The sequence below is a fragment of the Opisthorchis viverrini genome, assembly GCF_000715545.1.
Source record: "Opisthorchis viverrini unplaced genomic scaffold opera_v5_1, whole genome shotgun sequence".
NCBI lineage: Eukaryota > Metazoa > Platyhelminthes > Trematoda > Opisthorchiida > Opisthorchiidae > Opisthorchis > Opisthorchis viverrini.
The window spans coordinates 4,748,249-4,770,177 of record NW_008751657.1 but is presented as its reverse complement, the minus strand read 5'-3'; the positions used below and the strand labels follow the sequence as shown (position 1 = coordinate 4,770,177).

Sequence of the window (21,929 nt, the reverse complement as noted above, 5' to 3'; positions counted from 1 at the left end):
CCACTTTTCATGGTGGCGTTTTTCAAAGCTTCGGAATCCGCTCTGTTAATGTGGCAGTTAACGTTTTTGAGACATTAAGATATAGCAAGTAAATGAGTTCTACTACTTGCGGGCAAGATTTCTGAAAAGCACCCATCTCTAGCTGACCGGACGTACTTTCTAAGCACTTCTGTAGAAAACCAGTTTAATCAAAACTGTGCAGGAAAGATATCAAATGTTCGAGGGGGGACTTAACGGCTGCTCTACTGGAGGGATCAAGCTTCTCAGCGATTAAAACTTATGTATTTGAGCAGGACCCTATATGGGGATGACCAAACCTTGAGACGGGTTTCGGTAAGTTCATTCACAGCAAAGCAGAAAGCGCTCACATGCTTACCGAGCGTTCCAATGATGCTAGGTTTCTTGATCCGTTCGTTTGCAACTCGACCCTACTTGACTATGTTTGTAGCCCAAACAGCTGACAGAGCTAGTTCTGTGTGAAATGTGATGGTCTTAATTGAGAACGAGCTAGATTCACCATGGAATCGAGGGCGGTCACTTTTGGAAAAAACTTAGGTTGCATCGATTAGGTAATTACGGAAAGACTTTCTGCATATGCTGTACACATATCTTCTGGTTGGTTTGATTTTTTCTTACTTGCTACAAAACACACTGGCGTTTGGAATGATATATACAAACTCATTATTTCCCAAACCTTAACAAACAGAGAGGCCCCCGGATGTTTCATAAGTAAAGCGTCGAATGTTGCTGGTTAGTTGGTCTTTGGCGACTCACATCTATAACACTTGATTTTTTAAGCCTGTTATTAACATGAAAGTAAAGGTTTGAGTAGGTATCACTTCTCATTAATCTTTAAATATCGCTTAAAAATTACAAGATGTCTTCTGAGGTTTTTGAACGGTTGGCACACTGACAAATGTAATTTACCTTTCCTGGGTTGCTAAAAGCTGCGAGTTAAGACACTCCAGTTGTCCTCGAAGTTCTGAGTTGGTTATGGCAAACGTGCGAACTGCATCCTCTGCCAGTGACATGTGCTGTTGTCGGAAAAAGCGCCGCTCGAACTTTCCATAAAGCCGCTGCATTTGTCCACTCAGGCGTCTCAGTTCGGAGAGGTATCTCTACAGTGCAAGCAGAGTAGAAGTTGTCATTAGAGAGAGCGCATTTACTGGTTCTTTGAATAAATTTTACAAAGTCCCGACACAGCGTCCTGCACTGAGTGTAACACAGACTTCATGGAGTTATCTGGTTACTGCTGCACAAGAAAGTTGTCTCAACTTTCACTGTTATGAAGTAACAGCACACACTATTGAGTACTGTTCTATGACCCTCTGAGGTCGACAGTTGAAGCAAAATTTGTAAGTCCAACAGAAAATTGAGGAGAGGAAAGACAATAATTTCTCTCCACACTATGGAAAGCTGAGTGGTCTAACGCCTAAATTTGAACGAGGTAGGGTGTACCACGTCGTTCTTTATACGTAATATTTCATAACAAGGTCACACGTCATTGTCGATTCTCATGGACGGTTTCCACAACCAATTCATCTATATATTTCGTTACCTGTATCATGTTTTGGATCGAGGCATGTTCGCTTGTCCAAGGATCTTCGGATTCATTTTTCGGGTTATTTACATCCTGTCGTGGCATCCTGTTAGACAATTGACGAACAGAGCCGGCAATGTCCAGTATTTTTTCGTGCAGAACTTGCAGCTGCTGACGCAGTGTCTCGCTGGAGCAAGAATGTAGAAGCCAGTACCGAGCATTCTCGATTATTTCCTTCCACTGCTCTTGAAGGGAGGCAGCTTCGGGATTAAAAAGCTTTGGGAAGAGAATATCTGTAGTTGAAAACGGAAAGTAGCTTATGTTTAGATACAGCTGAGGAAGTAACATTATGCCAGTTATGCTTCTACTTTTACCTATACGATTCAATGTTTTTCTTCAAATACTCAGGTAACTTAGTAATCACGCTTGACCATTTTCTCCTGGCTATTCTGGTGGTTTGCTTATCCGATAATCGCAACTGCAGGAGGGTGTCTCCTTGGGTCAGCAATAAAGTAGACGAATGTGTTTGTTGATACGCACTTTCCCAATGAAAAGGCTGTCACCGATGTGGACCTACTTCTATTGTACTGTAAGCTAACTTTTCTTGATAAATATTGAGTCGTACTTCCGTCTGGGGGTGATCCATCATTAACCGTCACCCTGAAGAAATAAACGAGATTCGCAAATGTGAGCTGATGTGTTGATCACAGTAATCACGTGCCAGTGATGCTTACCTGTGGTTGTAAGAATACAGGTGGACACGTACAAGTCCGCAACATGGGAGAATAACGTTGAATAAACAGCAAGCAGCATGTCGATTTTGTAGACCATTGTAACAAGACAAATGTCTAGAACAGTCAGAAATCAGCTTAAAAGGCCAGCTGGATACCAGTGAATTGAACAGCCCTGATTTCAACCGTATATGGACCCATTAAGATTGTCATCAGCCCGTACTTACGTTATACGCCTAAAACTTACCTCCGGCTATCTCAGGCCTTGCGTAACTTGACTGAGCGTGACCCTTGAGGGGAAGCTGTACTCATCACCTGGATAGATGGATGGAGATGGTTTTATTACTAAGGTGGGACAACCCAGAATTTGAATTTAGGCCCGATTATCCATCTAGTTTTTTTAATAATCCATTCTGTTTACGCATCGGCCTGGACACTGTTGAAGCCACATTTGCTCGTCCACGTGATCCTCCTCACAATCTCAGTACGAATTTTCATTGCTACTCATCATGCGGTTGCCATGTTCTATTACGCATTCACTAGGTGCACTCTTTAAATTAACCACGAACTTTTTATAAACTGTCCGGAACTGCTGTGGCCTCCACCCATTTTTCCAGCATAAAGTTCTTTTGAGTGCGGAAACTTTCTGTGTAGAGCGACGATTAAATTGAAAAATGCAATACCCTTTGGAAAAGACGGACCATTTAATAAAGTGTTCGGCTTGGATGGGACTAAATGAAAGCAAAATACTTCTTTTGTAACGCACAATCCGCAAAACGAAAAATGTTCCAGGAATAATCGTAAATGCGAAAGTCATACCGGTTTCCAAATAAAAGAAGAGCCGAGGGAAAATGAACAATTATCAAGGAATATGCCTTGTTTGTAGGAAAGGATAAATCCTGGCACGTTTTCCGCTCAAAGAACTTAACGCTGATATTCTGGAGTAAACGTTTTATGGGAAAAGAAGTGGACTTTTTGGAGCGAATGCAACCCGATAGACCTTATATTTAAGATAGTTAAGCCGCAAGAAAATGCCAAAAAAAACGGAATCGCACGGAAGCTCTTAATTCAGTGAACAGATAGACACTTCACATCAAGGTTAATAGCTTGGGCTTTACAAAAATACCGCCGACGCTATCAAACCCTCCACGACTAAAAAGACACTCGCAGGGTCAGCCCTGCCGACTTCAGAATTGCTTTGGTATAAAACTAAATCACATTTCTGTCCAAATATTATTCATGTGACTTGTACGGAAATGTTTTGGGTTCCGAGAGACGGCGCACATGCCCCCAGCTTTGTCCAAATATTATTCGTGTGACTTGTACGGAAATATTTTGGGTTCCGAGAGACGGCGCACATGCCGAGTTCCGACGAGACGGTCAACTCTTCTGCTAAAGCTGTTGCCTGAATACCACGATTCACTATGGTCAACAAATCTTACATACTCATTTTTAATATTGAATGATTTAATGGGCGTAAATAAAGCTGCGAACCGCGGCGTTGTCTCGACAGCACGCCCACTTCGTTCAGATTTCAAATCATTTGTTCTTTTTTCGGTCAACTTTGGTGTCACAACAACAGCTGCCCTGCATTAAACTTAACAATATGTCTAAAAAACTACGCTTTGCTCAGTCCTTTGAATTGGAAGATAGACGCCATTTGTTAGCACATACAAGCGCTGCGCAGCGTCCAAATTCTGCGCGTGAACACCACGTTTGCGGCAAACTGGACTGTTACGTTGCGCCTAGCTGCTGCGAAGCAACGAAACAGTAAAGGTACACAAGAATGCACGACAGTTTTCAATCACAAACCTGCACACATTACAAACCGAACTCGGAAAGTCGAAGTTCACAAATATGCCAACAATAGGGGCAGGAGTTGTCTCCTGATGTTGCATGACGCTAGTTCACATGTAACGAATGGTCGATAACTGCATTCCGAAGCCGCTCATCTACTTTCATTTGAAGAGTGAGAACCTGACGAAAAGAGAGCTGAAATATTTTTTCTACCATACCCTTCCATGGGCTACAAGATCAGTTTAAGATCACGCGAAATAATTGCCTTTCACGTAAAAGACTAGTGGCCTATTAACCACACAGGCCTGATAAGCTTTAAGATACAGCGCATACCAAAGCACAAACTTGGGCTGGTCACGCAAAAAAGCCATAAAGCATCCTGTATAAGTACAAGTACCTGGCTTCTTGGAATGTATGCCTGAGTAAAACCGGACAAGTTGGCAAACCTAGGCTTCTTTCATACCTTTGCAGAATTACCAAGGTGTCACTCCGGGTGCGTTTACTGATATTTTTGATTAACTGCTACTCCATCTACCAAGGGATGGTTCATCTTATCTCCGGTTTACTGGTTGGCCATCTATTTAAGTCCAGTAATCCAGGTGCTGAGCACAAACCAGTGAACCTTGGCTTATTTGAGAGAAGTACACTTCTCGGTTCAAGTTGAAGGAATTGGTGCATAACGTAGCAACTTGATGCAAAAGAGGAAGTGACTATGGTCACTGTTATGCCCCCATGCTTAGGCAGGTTGGTGCTTCTAAACAGCCTTTTGGTTGTTTGGTCGCTGATTCTGTCCAAAGGACCATATTTTACCCCATTCAAACCACTTTCTCTCTGGTAGCCGGTGATCAAATGTTGTTGACTGGCACATCCGTCTAGGATAACTACCACCGATATATTTCCACCACAGCTCAAAATTCCGCATGCAAAAATAGGTTTGATAAATTGTTATGCGAAGTGAGTCACCTGAACGGACAAAATTTGATGAAACTGGTAAAGCGGAGACCTGGTAGCAATAAACAATATTTTCCCATTGAAGACCACTCATAGCTGGAATGTACTGCTTTTTGGAAGAAAAACTCTCTATCGATCGTACAATTTAGTAGCTGTGTGAGTACTCAAAATTCTGAGAACAATTTATACAATGCACCAAATCTCATGCTTTATTATTATGTCAACCCTCCAGCGATCTTAGATGCAGTTCCCCATAAAGGTCCACCTTATCCACTATGAAAACCATTGTCAAAGCACTAGTTAGGAAACTCCTTTAGGAAGCCATGGGATTAAGAACACCATGTACAGTTGTACCAAAAACCTGTGGCTCTGACCAGCAGCCCTGAGCAGCAGCTTTAGAATCTAGGCCATCTAAAGCAACTAAATCCATACAATTATGTTATATCCTTGTCAGATGCTGACACTGATCCGATAGTTTGTCACCACTAAATAGTATTCTAGTTTTCAAGCTTCTACGTAGCGGTGAGATTATGGTTGTGCAACTTCGACTGTCTACTACTGGAGAGAACACCTTTGCAGGAGGTTTGCATTTAAAAGTGACATCTTCGTCTAACTTGCAGAGCATAATCAAGTAACAAGTTTCTGTGTAGAAAAGTCTACCTTGCAGAACAGGCCGCCAATGTTCGGTCACCTGAATTTGTCTGTCGGGTAAAGAAGAACTGATGAAAACAGACAGTTTTATCCTTCAAAAACAAATACTTGCAAGAAACCACTTCCAACCAATTTTTTGCGTGATTCTTCCAGACCATTCAACATGGCTTTTTACTAATCGGTGGACAAGTGATCCTTCAAAAGATGAAAGGCTAGTCTCACAGAATTAAAGCAAAGTGGTCACAGTTGGAGTTGGGATAATCTTTCCTAACAGAAAACCGTACACATGGTACCATGGATATTTGTAACGATCTAACCGTCACTATCGCCTAGCAAGACGGTGATCTGAGCCGTCGCACCCATAGTTTCAAGGGAGTGTTATCGTATGTGAGATACCTGCGTGCACCTTCTGTAGCAGCGATGGGGCTGTGAGTGGGAGTTTTCGACTGTGGGAAAAGAAACCGTTTGCAGCCGGAGCAGTTGAGCTGATGTCAAGGCACACCAATGTGTTGTTGAAAGTTTTACTGAATGCACCTACGCCTCCGTAATTACTCCAAATCTGTTTGCCCAGGATAAGCCTTACAAAGACTATTAAGATTGCGCACTGTCCCATTTTGATGGAGACCTATTTATTGAAGCACTGACAACATCCGAGCCGTTGTGTCTGATAGTGGACGACATTCACATGGTTCCGTAGTGGATAGTCCAGGCCCTTGCTTGACGTATGCTGCACTCTTGTACAAACCCTTCCTGTTCTCACTCTACTTTAACAAGTCCACTGGGAAGTAAACAAGTCTCGTAATAAAATCTGGATGGCCACCGATGTGTGACCTGGTGTTTAAAGAGACCTTAAGTTTCTAATACTTACTTCGTAATCGTTAAAGTTGATGATAGCACAAAAGCAAAGTAGAAATAGTCACCACTAGTGTGTAGATAATCAAGTCTGTGAGTTGGCATCTTTTCCTGGACAGTCAGTATCACTGAATGAGGGTGAATGTGGGAGTAGACGAAAAAATTCTACGGATTGTGTTCCTGCGTGGAGTGAAGATAATGCATCAAATCTCGTTCTTTTTTCCGGAAAATAATGGTATGGTGTGTTTTCTGTTTGGGTGGATGTCTCCTCCGGGTTTTGGTGTTGGACAACCCACATTGCTAGATAAGATAATTTCAGCAATTCCAATGTGACTGCTCACGCATACTGTGCCCTAAGGTTGGAGGAAGGAAAGGACAAGAAATGCTTAACCCTAAAGAAATTTAGTTTTTCTTGTACACAGAACGAGTGTGTTACGTATCTTAAATGCCGTCTGTCTACTTAATAGTGAATAGCAAAGAGTATCACCGTAACCCCTTCAGAATAGTATGTGCTATAAAAAGGGGTCTATCTTCGAGGTCCTCTTGTTGGAATTAATGCGTGAAAATCCCAATATCTTTTAAAAAATAACCTCTGTATATTGCATTTAGTCATGTGTCCGTTCGTCACTTTATTAGAGAAAAATCTAAAACGAATTTCGTATCCTAGTCTTTGTTGACAGGCGGCATTGTTAATCGGAGACACCTAGACTGGTCTCCGATTGAGAACAGTTTATCAAAGATATCAGCCTCAAATCAAGCAAATGAAGCAAGCTTATTGATAGGGGCCTCATGTAGTCTACAAGCACTGCCTCATCGTGCAACAGTCAATTTTGAAGAGCTATCCAGTGAACCATCAGAATTCGATCACCAGTGATGTGCTGTTGATGGTGAAGATTGTTTTTATCCAAATATCGCGGTCAAATATCACCAAGAAAACCCAATCAGTAGTTACGAAAGCTTATAAAAAAGGAACTTTAGTCGTCAAGATTTTTTAGACAATTGTAAAGCCACAAATCTTATTGATCCTCACGTGAATAAGCACCTTTGGACAACTATCACATGAGCAAATTCACGTTACTTTTTCTGAGATTTGAGTTTTATACGATTGGATTGGAAAGTCACTAGCATGATTTCCTATATTTATAAACATACCAAACAATGTGACACCAAAAATAGCAAACGGGCCACATGATGAGGTACAACATCAACAAAATTCAGACTGACAAAGTAGATGGCTGGAAACAGATTAAATACGGGAGGCTTAGAGAGAAGTCTGTGCAAATCCTAAAGTCAAACACCACCATATTGGAGCTCATCCGCAGCTTACTGCTGCAGTGAACGGCATTCTAGGAACACCTGTGAAACTACTGTACGTTCCCGCACGATATCAAATGTACCACGATGAACTTGCGATCCTCCCGAGAGAACTCTAATATCGTAGTTTCGGGAATGCAGTGTGTTGTTTGAGAATCAAAGAAAGGTGGATTACGGAAAACTCTGATTAAGAATGGAAACCTACCTTGGTTGGAAGAACTATCTGACCCTTGTTCGTTGTTATGGTAAGACGTGTGATCAACGAGGACTTTTAGATTCCATTCCGCTGAGCGGATGATTTCGGAAACGTCATTTTGCCATTGAAGCCATGTTTGAGCCCCATCTCGGACGGAAGTCCCAACGTCTTAGGACGAAATCAAAAGAAAATTGCGTTCATTATTGCTTTCCGGAAATAAGCAACATATAGATTTGACAATTTTTTTAGACTTACTGATGACACGATTCGTAGAACCACAAGCTTATTGTTGATTTTCCGTGGTATATGTCGATTAACAAATCCTAGAAAGACCGAATGATGCCGGCGGTTGCACTCATCACCCTTTCATTCGTTTACATGACATATGAGAGCATACGGAAAAACGAACATGTACAGTTACAAAGTGTTCGGTAGACGGACATGGCGGTGTAATGGACACCCTCCAGAAGAATGAACTCTTGGCTACTTTTCAGGCAAGCTGACGGAATGGCCTTTTGCCAATTTCTTTGGCAAATTATGGACAAAAATTAATGCGTGATCTCAGATAGCATGTGATCTCTGTGGATTCGTAAATATTCTAGGAACGCCGCGGACCGACCAAAGCTCAGCCACCTGAGTGTAGTTGCTTTATGGCGAGGGACACCCATGATATCATCATTTCCTTTCTTGATTGGAAAAGTGAACATCACTAATCCCCACCATTATGAAGTCACTGGAAAGTCGGGAATATAAACGTTTGCCAAAGAATTCAATGGAACGAGGGTGGTTTTGATAGAATACAATGTAAAAAATTCACTCAGTAGCCATCAGGTCTTCTGACCTTTTGGGAAGCACAGAATATGGCAATTGTACGTCGACAAAAAGCCTTCTGTTACAATCACAAAATATAACTGTTAGTTTTCATTGAGGAGACTACACCTTTGGTTGCTGAAAACTCTTGAATAGCTCACGAACGGGTTCCTCATTCTTGGGGCGCAGTCCCCGAGTATCCGTCAAGTTCACGTTCTACATGAGCCCAAATTGGACAGATTTCAAAAAACACATTTGTTTGCACATCAATTTGGTTTTGGTGGGTTCAAGTAGGACATAAGTTGGTCAGTCTGAGGATTTTAAGCAACCATGTGGGTAGTTTGTCCTATGAAACTACAGTGCGATGTCTCGAATATCGTACCTACTGTAACATTAAGCAGCCTCTTTGCAGCGCATTCAGTTGAAGAATATCATAAATAAGGAATTCTTTTGGGTCTGTCTTGAAAATCCCAGTCCTACTGTAAAATAAACAGCCTCTTTGCAGCGCATTCAGTTGAAGAATATCATAAATAAGGAATTCTTTTGGGTCTGTCTTGAAAATCCCAGTTACTACGTCGAGGAAAGGGCCGTCACGAACCACGAAGATTTCCCTCAACTTTTTCTTTATTTCATTCCTCCATAAATTTTATTGACAGTAAGACAAATTCAGTAAACCAGTATGCACCTGGAAAAGGTGAAAATTCTTACCGTGTTTGCAGGCAGTAGTAGCCAACACCGGTGTAGTAAGTGTGCGACGCAATGAGCACATTAGGTCTGTCAGTTGCTGTTTTGACCACACAATAATATCACTACACAGCCATTTGTTTCTCAGGTGTTTCAACTCTTCCAAACTTAAAGCACTCGAACACCGGATAGGTGCAGAATTGAGGCCACCTTCTTGCATGTTTGTACTGTTGTACCGAATTCTCGGTTTTGGGACGACTCGTGGCAATGTATGGAAGTGCCTTGTGCTGTTGCTGCTTGGATACTCGGGTTCCAGTGACAGGAATCTTACCGGTGTCCTCGTTTGATTTGTATCCGTACCCTGGTGTTTACAGTGGAAAGTAGGTGTGGTTAGTCACATGAGCTTTGCGCGTGCAAATCACTATTAGTCGAACTAGGTGAAAAAAACAATGCTCGAAAACATCACAAGTCCCTGGCAGCGCTATAAAATTCAGTATAACTTGTGGTCCGCAGAACGAACCTTGACAGAAAAGTCAGCGCGAGGTCTCGGAACAAAATAGGCATTCAAATTTTGTTTTGGTTTCCTCTGTTTCATATGAACAATGGAAAAATTTACTAAAAGCTTTTCAGTCCTCATGAAGCACAGGTTGAACCCGAAGTTAGGTGGGTGTGACGTTTGAATGGTTCACTCGCAGTGTCGTGCAAGCTTTAATTGAGACCATACGCGCGGGCAGCGGATTGCAGACTGTATGCGCCAACGCCCTGTTTCACCTGCCACGTTCATCGATAGTGTGTGAACACTGTTAAAATCTCGGGGAGTTATGGTAAAATCGAATCAAGCGCTAGAACGATGCTTATAGCTTCACCTGACGTGAACATAAATCGAGACAGAATACACCATGGAGGTAATTCTGTTATTGCACCACATTCCTGTGAGGGTGAAAATAGAGGTTATTCTATATTCACATGAAAACTTTGCTACTGCTGTGGAGTAAAATTCTGCACACTAATTGAGAACAGCAAGAGTAGACCACTGCTTCAACTCAACTGAAAATTCCTGAGTCCAGCACTCGATCTAAGCTGAACGCTAGAAATCGTTGGCGACTAAATCCTCTACTGATCCCAGTTACGTTGTATTTTCAAAATGAATGTTGTTCACAGAGTGATATTAAACAATCCGGCCAGTTGAGAGCGGTCATTTGTTGTCTCCAACTTCACCATGAGGCTTGCGGAGGACGTTAGAAAGACAGTGTCTCGAAAAGTTTACATTATCAGCGGCAAATTTATTCTTACTGTAAAAAAAACCAATAACGAATACAAGACATTCACAGCACAGCAGCAGAGCTATCAACCACCGTCCTTGAATTTTTAATAGGCCTGATTGTGGAGTGATCGGATTACCATGGCCGCACATGGGAAAACATTCTAATCGCAATGTTTCTAGGGAGTATCTCCGAAAAGAAAATTTGCCAAAGAACCCCGTGGGTGATTGGTTTGGTCAAAGCTAAAAAGCTCAAGTGCCCATTCAATTGTTTCCATTGCAAATGGAGAGCAGAATACGCAACAAACCTAGTGGTGGTGTAAGGTTCACCTGAAACCATATTTTCGAAGGAAGATGCTGTACGTATTTAAGAAACCAGGTTCGTTTCTATATCTAAGAGGACGAGACCAAAAAAACATGTAAAATATGCAGCTGGTACTTGCTACAGGGGCGAGATGGCCTAAGTGGTTGGAGCGCCAATCTACTGACCGGAAGGTCCGTTGTTCGAATCCCACCTCCATCTCTCAACTTCCCCTGTCTAGGCTTGAGCAACCTGGCAGTCTCCCAGCTCTCGTACAACCTTTGGGTGGCATGGTAGTTAAGCATCGAAAAGGTGCTACAGCTGAACGACAGGGTCTATAATATTGGGATGGTCAGGTTTTGTCGTCGCGGCTGCTGTCTGTATATTCAAAGTATCCCGAGTTATTTGGCTTGGATAGGAGATACCATAATTAAAAAGACGTCAAATTAGGTTCGGAGCTTCTACAGAAATTGTATTCCAGCTCCCTAATTATGTGGAGAAATACGTATCGAGAATTCTATTGTTGAAATGGCAAGTGGTACTTGTTATCGTATACTTTGGACACTGGTTGTATGTTGCGTGTACAGCAGTACATCCAACTGCTTCTTCCGTGCTGAGTTGTTGGCTATCTTTCTACACACAGGGGAGTCAGACATGCCAGGTGACATGACTCGCTGGTCTAACCTTATGTCGAGGATTTGAACCTACACAGCCGAAAGCACTTAAGTTCATTGCCACCACTTACGACACTCTTGATTCCACAGTCTTTGCCTCCTCAATCCTGCAAGCCACTGAGTTTTGTATATGTGCTATCAAAACGAGGAGTATGGAAGCAAGCGGAAACTAGAAAAGCACTCAGTGTTGAGGATGGTTTGTTGTCCTGCGTCCTTCAATCTGAGTGGGCCCACGCTGCTTACACCCAGTGAGTCTCACCCACTGATCGACCATGGGAACTCAAAGATGTTTACTGTATCTGTATGTCCCCACTGACACTACGCGCATTCTCAGATTTCAGATTATGGATAATCAAGACAAGCTGAAATAATTCCAGCAAAACATCAGGATAAATCATTTTGTGGCAGAAGTGGAGTTTGATCTCGGATGGTCACTAGCCACTGTATTTTGTCCAAAGCACACGAATTCACGTCGCCCCAGAAAGCCTTGCGAATGCTTGTTTATATAAGGGTCAGTTGCCGTCAAAATATGCAGCAGCCAGTCCGGGATCAAGACGTAAAAACTACATCCATCAATTTGTAGTTACAATGGCGAATTTAGAGCATACGGAGTACATTCAGCTCGATCTAGAGGTATCAAGCAGGAAAGGCTGCCCGGGGTTCACAAGGTTTTCTAAACAAATACACGCCAACTCGTTCAATCAGACCATCTGTATTTAAACTCCGGCACTGTTCCCTATAAAAGACCACCTTTTTTGATTCGAAAATAGGATTGTTTGACTTGGTAAACTCACAGTGTAACTTTGATTTTCACAACAAATTAACAAAGCCTAGGGCCTTACCTGTTTCAAGGCATCCGTATTCACCCAAAGGACAAAGTCCGAACTCTATATATTTGAAACCCTCAAGTTATTACTCTACAGTAAAAGTTTAAATGAAAGTTTAACATAGAAGTGATCAAATTTCATTTATACTTCATTACTGAAGTAATCTCGGGTTCAATATCTATGCACAGCAGGACACCTGTCTGCTGTAGAGTTATTAAAAAGTCCGGGAAACTAGCCTTGTGCGTAATATAAACCTAAATCGATATCTTTTAGACTACTGAGGAGCCGCTCATGTTATATGGGTTGCTGTAAGAGAGCTAGTGACCAGAGTAGCTTCCTCTGCCACGCCAACCTGCCAATCAGTCTTGTATGGACACAAGAGTGTCACACCCTTATGCTGTATATATGTATTGGTGAACTCACTGTTAGACACTTCAGATTCCCAGTTGTTTTGGAATGCTTTGCAGTGGCGCAGACACAATAGCTATACAAGGGCGTGTTCCAGTGATGGATAGTAGGTGATGGTGAGTTGACAGCTACAAAGTAGAACAACTACATGCCTCAATACGAGAGAGCTGTTAATCCTATCTTTCCTAATGAGCGAAAGAAGCAGCACTGCCTCACTGAGGATACAGGATTAAAGATGGGGGACTAAACTGTCTGGAGTTCTTTTGAGTTGGTTGTAGCATCTCCCATCACAAGTCCACCCAAAACCCTTTTCCATGCACTTATACTAAAGTATCCAAACTAAGGTGTTATAAATTGGCGAGGAAAGCCATGGGATATGAGAGGAGAAAAGCGAATAGATTTCCATTTCCAAGAAGGAAACTGATATTCTGTTGTGAAACTGTCCACAGAACCCGTAGGAAACTAATTTGAGTCCAGGCTGTCTAGTCCCAGTGTTATTTTGTTAGCATTTGGGAAGGCAAAAGCTTAGTTCCAGTACTCAGATCGCTCCGTGAAAAGAACACTTTGAAACAAACCAGAAGTTGCGATTCAGCATGTGGTTTATCCACTCGCTAAAGAAAAGCTGAAATCAGCCAGCAAAAATTAGATTAATGTCACTAATTCGATCACCTCGTCAAATTTAAATTGCCACGGGAAGATTAAATCTAGTGTACATTAAATATCGGCTGACCAAGTGTACTTTTCGTCACAGTAACTGGTATCATATTTAGAGAGGACAATTCTTGACATTCAACGGAGGAAGCACAAAATAGTAAGTCTTCATTCGTTTCCATTGGCCAAACCATCCCTGCAATTAACAGGAGATTAAATATATCCGCCTGACTGTTCAAATAGTTTAGAGATGCTTCAAACAGCCCCATCTAAAACAAAAAACTCTCTGGATTAACTCAATTCTGTTAGAAATCTGTGTATTTTGATCGCGAACTGATTGAGTTCACGTACGGTCTGTACCCGAAGCGGAACAACACATAGGTCTACCAAACGTGCATTTTGTGTAGTGGAATCACTAAAGTCGTGCCTATAAGAAGTCACCTTTTAACAGAGGTGAGCTTCAGTTACGTCACTCCGAGAAAATTCTCTCTTTATAGGGGATCACTTTTAGGCATCCACTACAGACCAGCCTCTAAAAAGGAGGACACACCATAATAGTCTTGCTGGTCAACATGTAGTGTCTAGTCTAGTCTCAGTAGTCTATGGCGTACTTCGCACTGGATGGTGAACATCAGTCAGTTCCTGGGCTGTGCGATGTGTAGAAAGTAAACTGTCATATGGGTGGTATGAACCTTTCAAGCAGTGGTTAGACACATTGCAACCAAAATGTGTAGCACACTCAGCGTTTCGACCACTTGAAAATGTTTTCATCATTTTTCTATCCATTGGAGCACACCATAGGCTTGTTTTTGGAAGTTAATCCGCAACCGTTTGTTTAACAGACGTCGACGCAGTAACACCGCGTGATGTGGAAGCACACTTGGACTAGTATGAAGTTTCTGCTATTGATGTATCCCTAGACGAGGTCTCGCACTTCGGCCAAAAACGCAAACTGACGTTTAAAGAGGATGCGCAGAGGGATCAAGATAGTGTCCAGTATGTTGTGTGGGTGGTTCAGTTGTCTACACACAGAACAGTATGCACAGTTCAATGTAGGTATGCTTTGCCAGTAGGTAAAGAAACAGATGGAATTTGGAAGCTCCTAATTCTCCCCCTACGTGAACTATAGGTTCAGACTCCCAACAGTTGTCACAAAAAATTAAATAACAAGTCGCACAATAGTTTTCATGCCAGTAAATTTTGGCGTACTTCTGGTCTAGGGGGCATTTTTATCCTTGTGAACACAGAATCGTAGGTGAAAGTTTTTTAAGCGAAAACTCTTGTATTGTTCCAAACGTTTTATGGAAGTGTAATGCAGACTGGTCTACCTGACTCAGAAAGAGTATATTAGCTGCCTAAATTTTATTGGTCAAAGTCAGTAACTGTCCAGTTGTCCAGTGAAAAATGACGAATGTTACCAACCAGGCACAATTCTCACTGTGCAAATACACTAAAGTGGTCTTGACGGATTCCATCAAATATAACATATCCTAATCAAGGTGTGCACCATCACCAGAAATGTTTCGTTTATTTCAAAAGGGGCTCAGACCATTGCAAGTCTAGGTACCTTGTCTTTATCCTTCAAGAGGATTCACCTTAAACCACCTTATGTGCAATAGCGCCGGTGTGAGGCAAACTAGCCTGAAAAGCATTCCGCCCGTCAAGTGCACAACGCTTGTCGAAATAAGGTGTCGAAATAAGATAAAAGTCTATTGATCTGTTCGACTCTATGTGTGATCCTTCTCAACTTATGGTGTGCCATTAGTGGAACTTTTTTTCCACCTAAAAAGTCCATTGAAAACAAATCGATTATGTGGATTACACTCCGACTATGTTCAAACAGCTAATTTAGTGTGCATTCTTCTCATTCGCATACACGGACACGTATGCCAACTTCGCACAAACTACGAAAACCAAACAAACATTTACCACAGGTGTTTGGCTTGCTGGTTCTCGATCGATCCGATGTTGTGAACCACCGTCAGGGTGAGTTCGTAATCCGTAAATCAATGAAGGACTTGGAGTGCGTCGAAGTGAACCAGTGGGACAGTATTGGTCAGCATTTGCTTGTGAATCAATCGTCACAATCGATGGACTGCAAACCTCGAAACTTGCTTCCATACTGCTAGATTTCTGATTGAACAAAACTGAGGTTGTCGTGGATAAATCCATAGTGTCCTCTCTGCCCACGGTCGAGCTGCTGGCGCCATGTAGTCTCGGATGCGTGTCAGATGTGATGGGTGAGCAAAATGGCCTGTAACTGGTTGGCACGTTATCTGGCACATTTGGTTCTTCAGTCACAAGTTCATCTTGACTGGGATCAGTCAGTGGGTTTCCAACGTCATCCCAGGGAAATTCTTCTGCATAGGTTGTTGGTGGCTCACGCGCTCCCGTTTCACTAGAGCTTGAATACAGTGGCACCTGAAATAAGTGAATTTGCATCAGTATATCTGATTGAGAATCTCAAACGCTCCTCCTTAAATGAAAGGAAACGCAGGCGCATGTTAATCTGAGGTTATGGAATTCACAAATGTATTTTTGAGTTTTACACTGTCATCGTGAACAAAATGCTGAGGCTAACCTAAAATATGTGCCTTACTCACAGTTAATCCTATCGACAATCGGGTCTGAAGGAATCACCTTCATGTGTTTCCAGTGACTTGGCAAATGCCCATGAGAGTGATGCTTTTGCTTACTAGTTCTGGTGCCAAGACAGTCCTTCGAACACGCCCACCGTAGAAATCTGCTACACTGAGCCTCTACAACATTCTCAAGTGATTCCACTCATGCGGCTCAACTGTTACTCTCTTGAGGTCAATGATGAATAATTACAGGACTACGACATAGCCCAGAAAAGGGTAGCTCAGTCGCTGGCAGGTATGTTGGTATCAGTTGACAAGCTTTACCTTGTTCCTTAAATTTTACCTCACTGGTACTTTCGTACAACAGAACAAATCACATACTGAAATGCTTTCAAGGGGCATTGTATCCTGACCTCTCCACATGCTCTGATGAAGGGTACAAAATCCTTCCCAGATCACTTATGAGCGCAATAGAGTCCGAACGGGAAAAACTAGAGGATGTTGCTAGGAAGTGGAATGATCGATGGCTTAGTATGATGCTGAACGATGTCTCCAGTTGGAATTCGCGCGAATTTTATTGTGTGACCCCAATTATGATCTCTTTGAACCAAATTATACAGCTTTGTCGAGTTGTAGTCCACTGAGTGACCAGACGAATAATATGAACACAGCTCTATGATACCCTGGGGCCTATACAAATGGATCCCTAACTGCATTGATTTATTGAAGCAACTGCCACAAGGCATACACTAATAGAAGTTCGATACCTGTTCTACTAAAAAATAAAGTTTAAGTCCATTCAAATCTCAACCATTCCAGCTCATGTCTCTGTCATACCTTTATCATTTACTGTATGGCTCTGCTGTTTCTTTCAAAAATAGCTGCAATTTGTACGCATGGAACCACACGTTTGCAATAGCTGCAACTTCATTTGTTTAGATGATGGCTAGTTCGTTTAGAATCCAAGTGAAAAGTTTATTTCCAGCTACAAGCAGTTGTTTCGTTCGCGAAATTTATAAGCCAAAAATGCTTTTGGGTACACAGAAAGGTCACCTCAATGGATGCAAAATAAGGGGAACAGGTGCGGCCAAGTAGGCCTACTTTTCGAAATGGGACTCGGTGATTCTTTTCGTGTTCTTCTGAGAACACTGGAGGATAGGGATCCGGAAAAATGTCGGCCGCATTCCTGTCGTCAGTTTCTATCCACATTGTATCTCCAGAGTTTCCGGTAGATTTTGTCCTTTTGATAAGCTAACCTAGTTCTGTTTTCACTCATCCGGTAATCATTTTCACTCTAATGTACTCTAATAAGCCAAATGAGTTGTATAACAAAGAACGCAAAGCTCAAGTGGTTTTGCGTTACACCCGCTGATTACCCTAAGGAAAAAGAACATGCAACTTGTGTTATCCACCTGGCCTCTTCAAAACAACCACGACTATTCAGCTTCAGAATGCTATTGATTGCTGAGGATTTGGGAGCCGGTAACGCGATCCGAATTTATGACAGTCGGTTAGCTGACCATCGCCGTTACTAATGTGGTGATGGAGAGGTTAGTTGCAACTTAGAACAATGAGCAGCGCGAATATTCTCCTGCCGTTTTAGCTAGCTGATCTAATAAGTGGGGCAAGACAATGGGATTCAAGCGTCAACCACCACTTGTAATGTTAACAGATATCAGGTAATAACGTCACAAGCATCCCGGCATGTCCAAATCACTGCTTAAATTTTGGGATCCGTTCGAAAATTCTCAGCAAGGACCATATTAGAGGATACCTGTTGCGATAGTTTGGTTCAGTTTTATGCCTTGTGTGTCATTAGACATGGATTGGAACGTAAGGATTTGGTCAAATGGTGAGATCCTTGATTCTGTTTTATTCCAAGCCCCAGCTTCTGGGAATTTTATCCATGCAGCAGCACACAGATGCATCAAATTGTACAGTGCGAACGGTACAATCACGCAACCGGTTGTTTTTACGGGTCCTTGCCTTCCTCCTAACTGGAAAGGTTGCCGAAATTAATTGATCTTCACTTGCAAAGTGACCCAAAACCCTACTGCTGCTAAAGTTAATGAAGTGTTTGTTACGATACAAATTACAAGGGTGCGTGAAAACTCTTGAGTAGTCCCCAGGCCAATTCCAAATTTATAACCTCCACCATGTGACCATAGCCCCCATATTTCCGTTAGTTTAATCCCGTGCTTCAACAACAATGTTTCCTTACATTCACAAAAGTATTGATTTGAAAACTAGGACGATGGAGTTAATGCAAGTATCACGCTATCCTCATACTGAGGCGTATTTGTTCCAGGAAGTTGATGTTTTAAGGTCACAGCGATCCTGCTGTTAGCTGGCTGACAATCTAAAAGGGTTAGCTGATTAATAGAAAGTCGGGGTCTGAGCGAGACAAACTATTGTTGTACAAGGACACACAGATTGTAGTCAAATGTATCAGAATAGAAGCAGTAGCGAGTAATAGGGATGTATATATTTTCTCGTACGACGCATCGTTCAGGTTGATTGAACAGTTACAGGTGAGTCAGCTGGTTGAAGTTTACTTGTTTGAGGCCGAGTTGGAATGTTCGCCTGTCAGGTAGTCGCAGTGATAGGGGGACTGAACTTCAAAGTGACCAGCAAATGCTAAATAATGAAATATCATTCACTAAACTACAATCGCAATGAGACTACTGATATCGTAGAGGTATTGGTGCCTGTATCGTAGAGGCGCACTTATTTGGGTACTATGCTAATTAATCCATTTGGCCGATTTACGACCAATGTGTACATCCCCTTTTGATCATGCCTATTTGAGCAAGTGAGTTAGTCTCGGTCACCCGTGTTATCCCGTCCAGATGTGCACTGGTTTCATCAGCCGTCCGGCTGAGTGCGGATTAACCACATTATTGATCAGCTACTCATATCCAAAACTAAGTTGTTCAGCTAATAACCGGAAAGCCATGGATTATGAGAAGCACGCCACCAATAATTCGAAAGAGCTGCATGGGGCCTCTGGGCGCTAAACTATAGACTGGCTTCACTTGAGGGTTGAGATTTCCCAGTATCCCCGCTAGCCTGCGAAACTTAACCAGTCTTTTCATAAAAAGAAAAAATGTCGCAGGTTTCCCAAACCCTTCACATGACAATTCATCGTTCAAGGAACCGGTCAACGTAGGGTTAACTAACATGGAGTCTGAACCTATCAATGTTAGCGCCATACGCTATCTAACAAGGTGGTTGATCATTATACTGGCTTCATACGCTTGGCCCAAAGGTTCTGTATTAGCTTCTAACCGTAGGGCCACGGGTTCGAACCACCACAAAATTCGCTTGACGCACACTAATGATTTCATGGTTAAAGAATTACTGTGGCTATATTCTTCCTAGTTATCAGTCGCTCAAACCGCTGGTCAGCATCTCGCTGTAGTTGACCACCAACCAGACACATTGAGTTCGAACATCTCTGGGGATCCTCAAGATTTTTAACCACTTCGCATCAGGATGGAGAGTTGCACAAGGTCTCTCGGCCTTTCGGCATAAGGTGGTGTTACCTGAGACAAACTCTTAATTCGACTAACACATGGGTCGATGGATTCACACCTACAGGTTTGGACATGCTTGTTGGAACACATGGACTGATCCTGACTGTTTGTGGTTCTTGTGGGAGGGAGATTGAGAATGCAGCTTGCTCGTCTAACGTGGAACGCACGCACAGCCACATCCGGTGCAAAATAATCGATTAACGGTGTGACAATAAATGTATTTGTGTGCGGCTGATGGCGCCATTGCGAATCACTGAGAACTGGCTGAACGATCGATTTTAGACGGTCCTGTAAAGTTGGTTAGTCGAATTAGATGTTTCATAAAAAGCGGATTGCAACATTTGTAATCGACAGTTCTATTGTTATTATCCGTTAGAATACTGTTTGGAAAAAAGAAAGGACATCAGGAATTCGTTTGGGAAAACAGATTATTTTCAAGGGCTGCTCCTTATTAGCTAGCGGATGCATCAACATGTGAACAGGCTCTGAAACAGTTTTGACGTTGCACAAGTCTAACAATTATAAGAAAATGCCCTCATTTCAAACTAATTGAGGAAAAAAATTCCTGATGTCTGGAACACTTCGCCTAGGGGCAATTTTCGGCAGAGAGCCATGCTACTTGGAACAACAAACAGAGGAAGGTGATATTAATTGATGCTGAACTAACGGTTTACTAATACGAGTCCAGTTGATCCCAAGTTGATATGAGACAGGGACGTGTAGCAATAACGTTTAGCTGCAGTAGTCTTTGGACAACTTTGTACCACTGCATATCTTTCTAATGGCGACGGTCAACGGTCTATATCATTGCTGTATAACCAACCAAAATGTAATTGCAAATAAAGCTGTGAATTACTTACTTGATAATTGTCCCAATAGTTCATCAGGGGCTCATGAACATCAAGCACCTTCGACGGACTTATATTTGATAAATCAGGATCCGTAGAATGTTTGGAAAGGATAGAACTCTTTGTGCTCGTTCCACTTTGAAGACGTTGCCTTTCTGTATCACCTTGTGGATTCTCACTGGGCTCATCTGGTCTTATTAGATGGGGGTTTAAACTGTCCAACCACTGCTTCAAACTATCAGATCCACGCTGGCTGCGAATCATGGCTTCTGCTCGTGAGGCGGCATCAAGGAAAGATCGAATTTGCCTACGCCAGCCCATTTGTTCCAGTTCACTTGCGTCCCCAGCAAGTGAAGAATTACTGCTTGTGGTAGCCTCTGGATCAGTGTAACGCTTCACGTTGGGGATGGTATAACTCGGAGTAATTCTTGCATGTTTCAGTTTTTCTTGCATAGTGCGAATCGCATTCCTTTGTGACGCGCATTCGGAATTTGTAAGAAGGTCGTGCGGTAGGGTGGGTGATGAATGAATTAGCCGTGCCCTCTTCCTTCTTGATTTTCTATTTGAGGGGACCTCTGGCAGAAAGGGAATTTTTAATAGGGTAAGTTGGATTCTTTTTCGAAGCTATTGCAGACAGACTGATAGTTTCAATTTCCATATGTCTTATAGAATTACCCAATGGTCGTCACACTAAGCGCTGTCGCACCAAAACTGATGTTAGCTAGTAGCTATGGACTATCGAGGCTTCGATTAGGATCAGGAGGGATGAGAATACGTACACACGGGTTCCGTTTAGAACGACGTAAGCCACAATTTTTTTAAACTTTGAATCCAGAACACCATATAGGCATTGCATGGCTGATCAAGATTAACTCTTATTCCCAGCCGAATATACGCACCTCGTTTAAGGTACAATGTCTTTAATGTGTTGGCTGAAGAAAATTGAAGAGTAGAATGAAAATTTGGACACATTTTGATGGGTACACTATCAAATCAATTTTCAGTATGCCTAATAGTTTTAAGACAAGCGCTATCACAAGCAAATCAAAGGAGATGATTGCTCTCCTACCGGCGGGAATACCGTTAGAAGGTAACATTACTGGGAGTATTTCTGCATCATATTTTCTAGGATTCTTATTGATTGGTAGACTGATACTTACTGGTTCTTCCAATGCATGGAAAACCACTTTAGAACGGCTCTATCTTGAAGATTTATCACAAGCCTTCGTAAATAGCTATCTGGTTCAGGGCGTCGAGTCAGACAGACCAACAAATGGACCATTGCAAACCTGAATAAACTAAGTTTATTCTTAAG

At 42.2% G+C, this 21,929-nt stretch overlaps 1 protein-coding gene across 1 annotated transcript in view; it reads right to left on the bottom strand.

Annotated features, from left to right (window-relative positions):
- T265_00072 (hypothetical protein) overlaps positions 1-21,929 on the bottom strand; it is a gene marked incomplete at both ends in the record, with an annotated part of 99,018 nt that overhangs the window by 5,098 nt on the left and 71,991 nt on the right. Inside the window, 6 exons of the mRNA XM_009163729.1 lie at positions 928-1,118; positions 1,559-1,833; positions 8,042-8,200; positions 9,551-9,887; positions 15,578-16,069; positions 20,627-21,189. Of these exons, the coding sequence (XP_009161993.1) occupies positions 928-1,118; positions 1,559-1,833; positions 8,042-8,200; positions 9,551-9,887; positions 15,578-16,069; positions 20,627-21,189 (2,017 nt within the window). The remainder of the gene's footprint in view (positions 1-927; positions 1,119-1,558; positions 1,834-8,041; positions 8,201-9,550; positions 9,888-15,577; positions 16,070-20,626; positions 21,190-21,929) is intronic.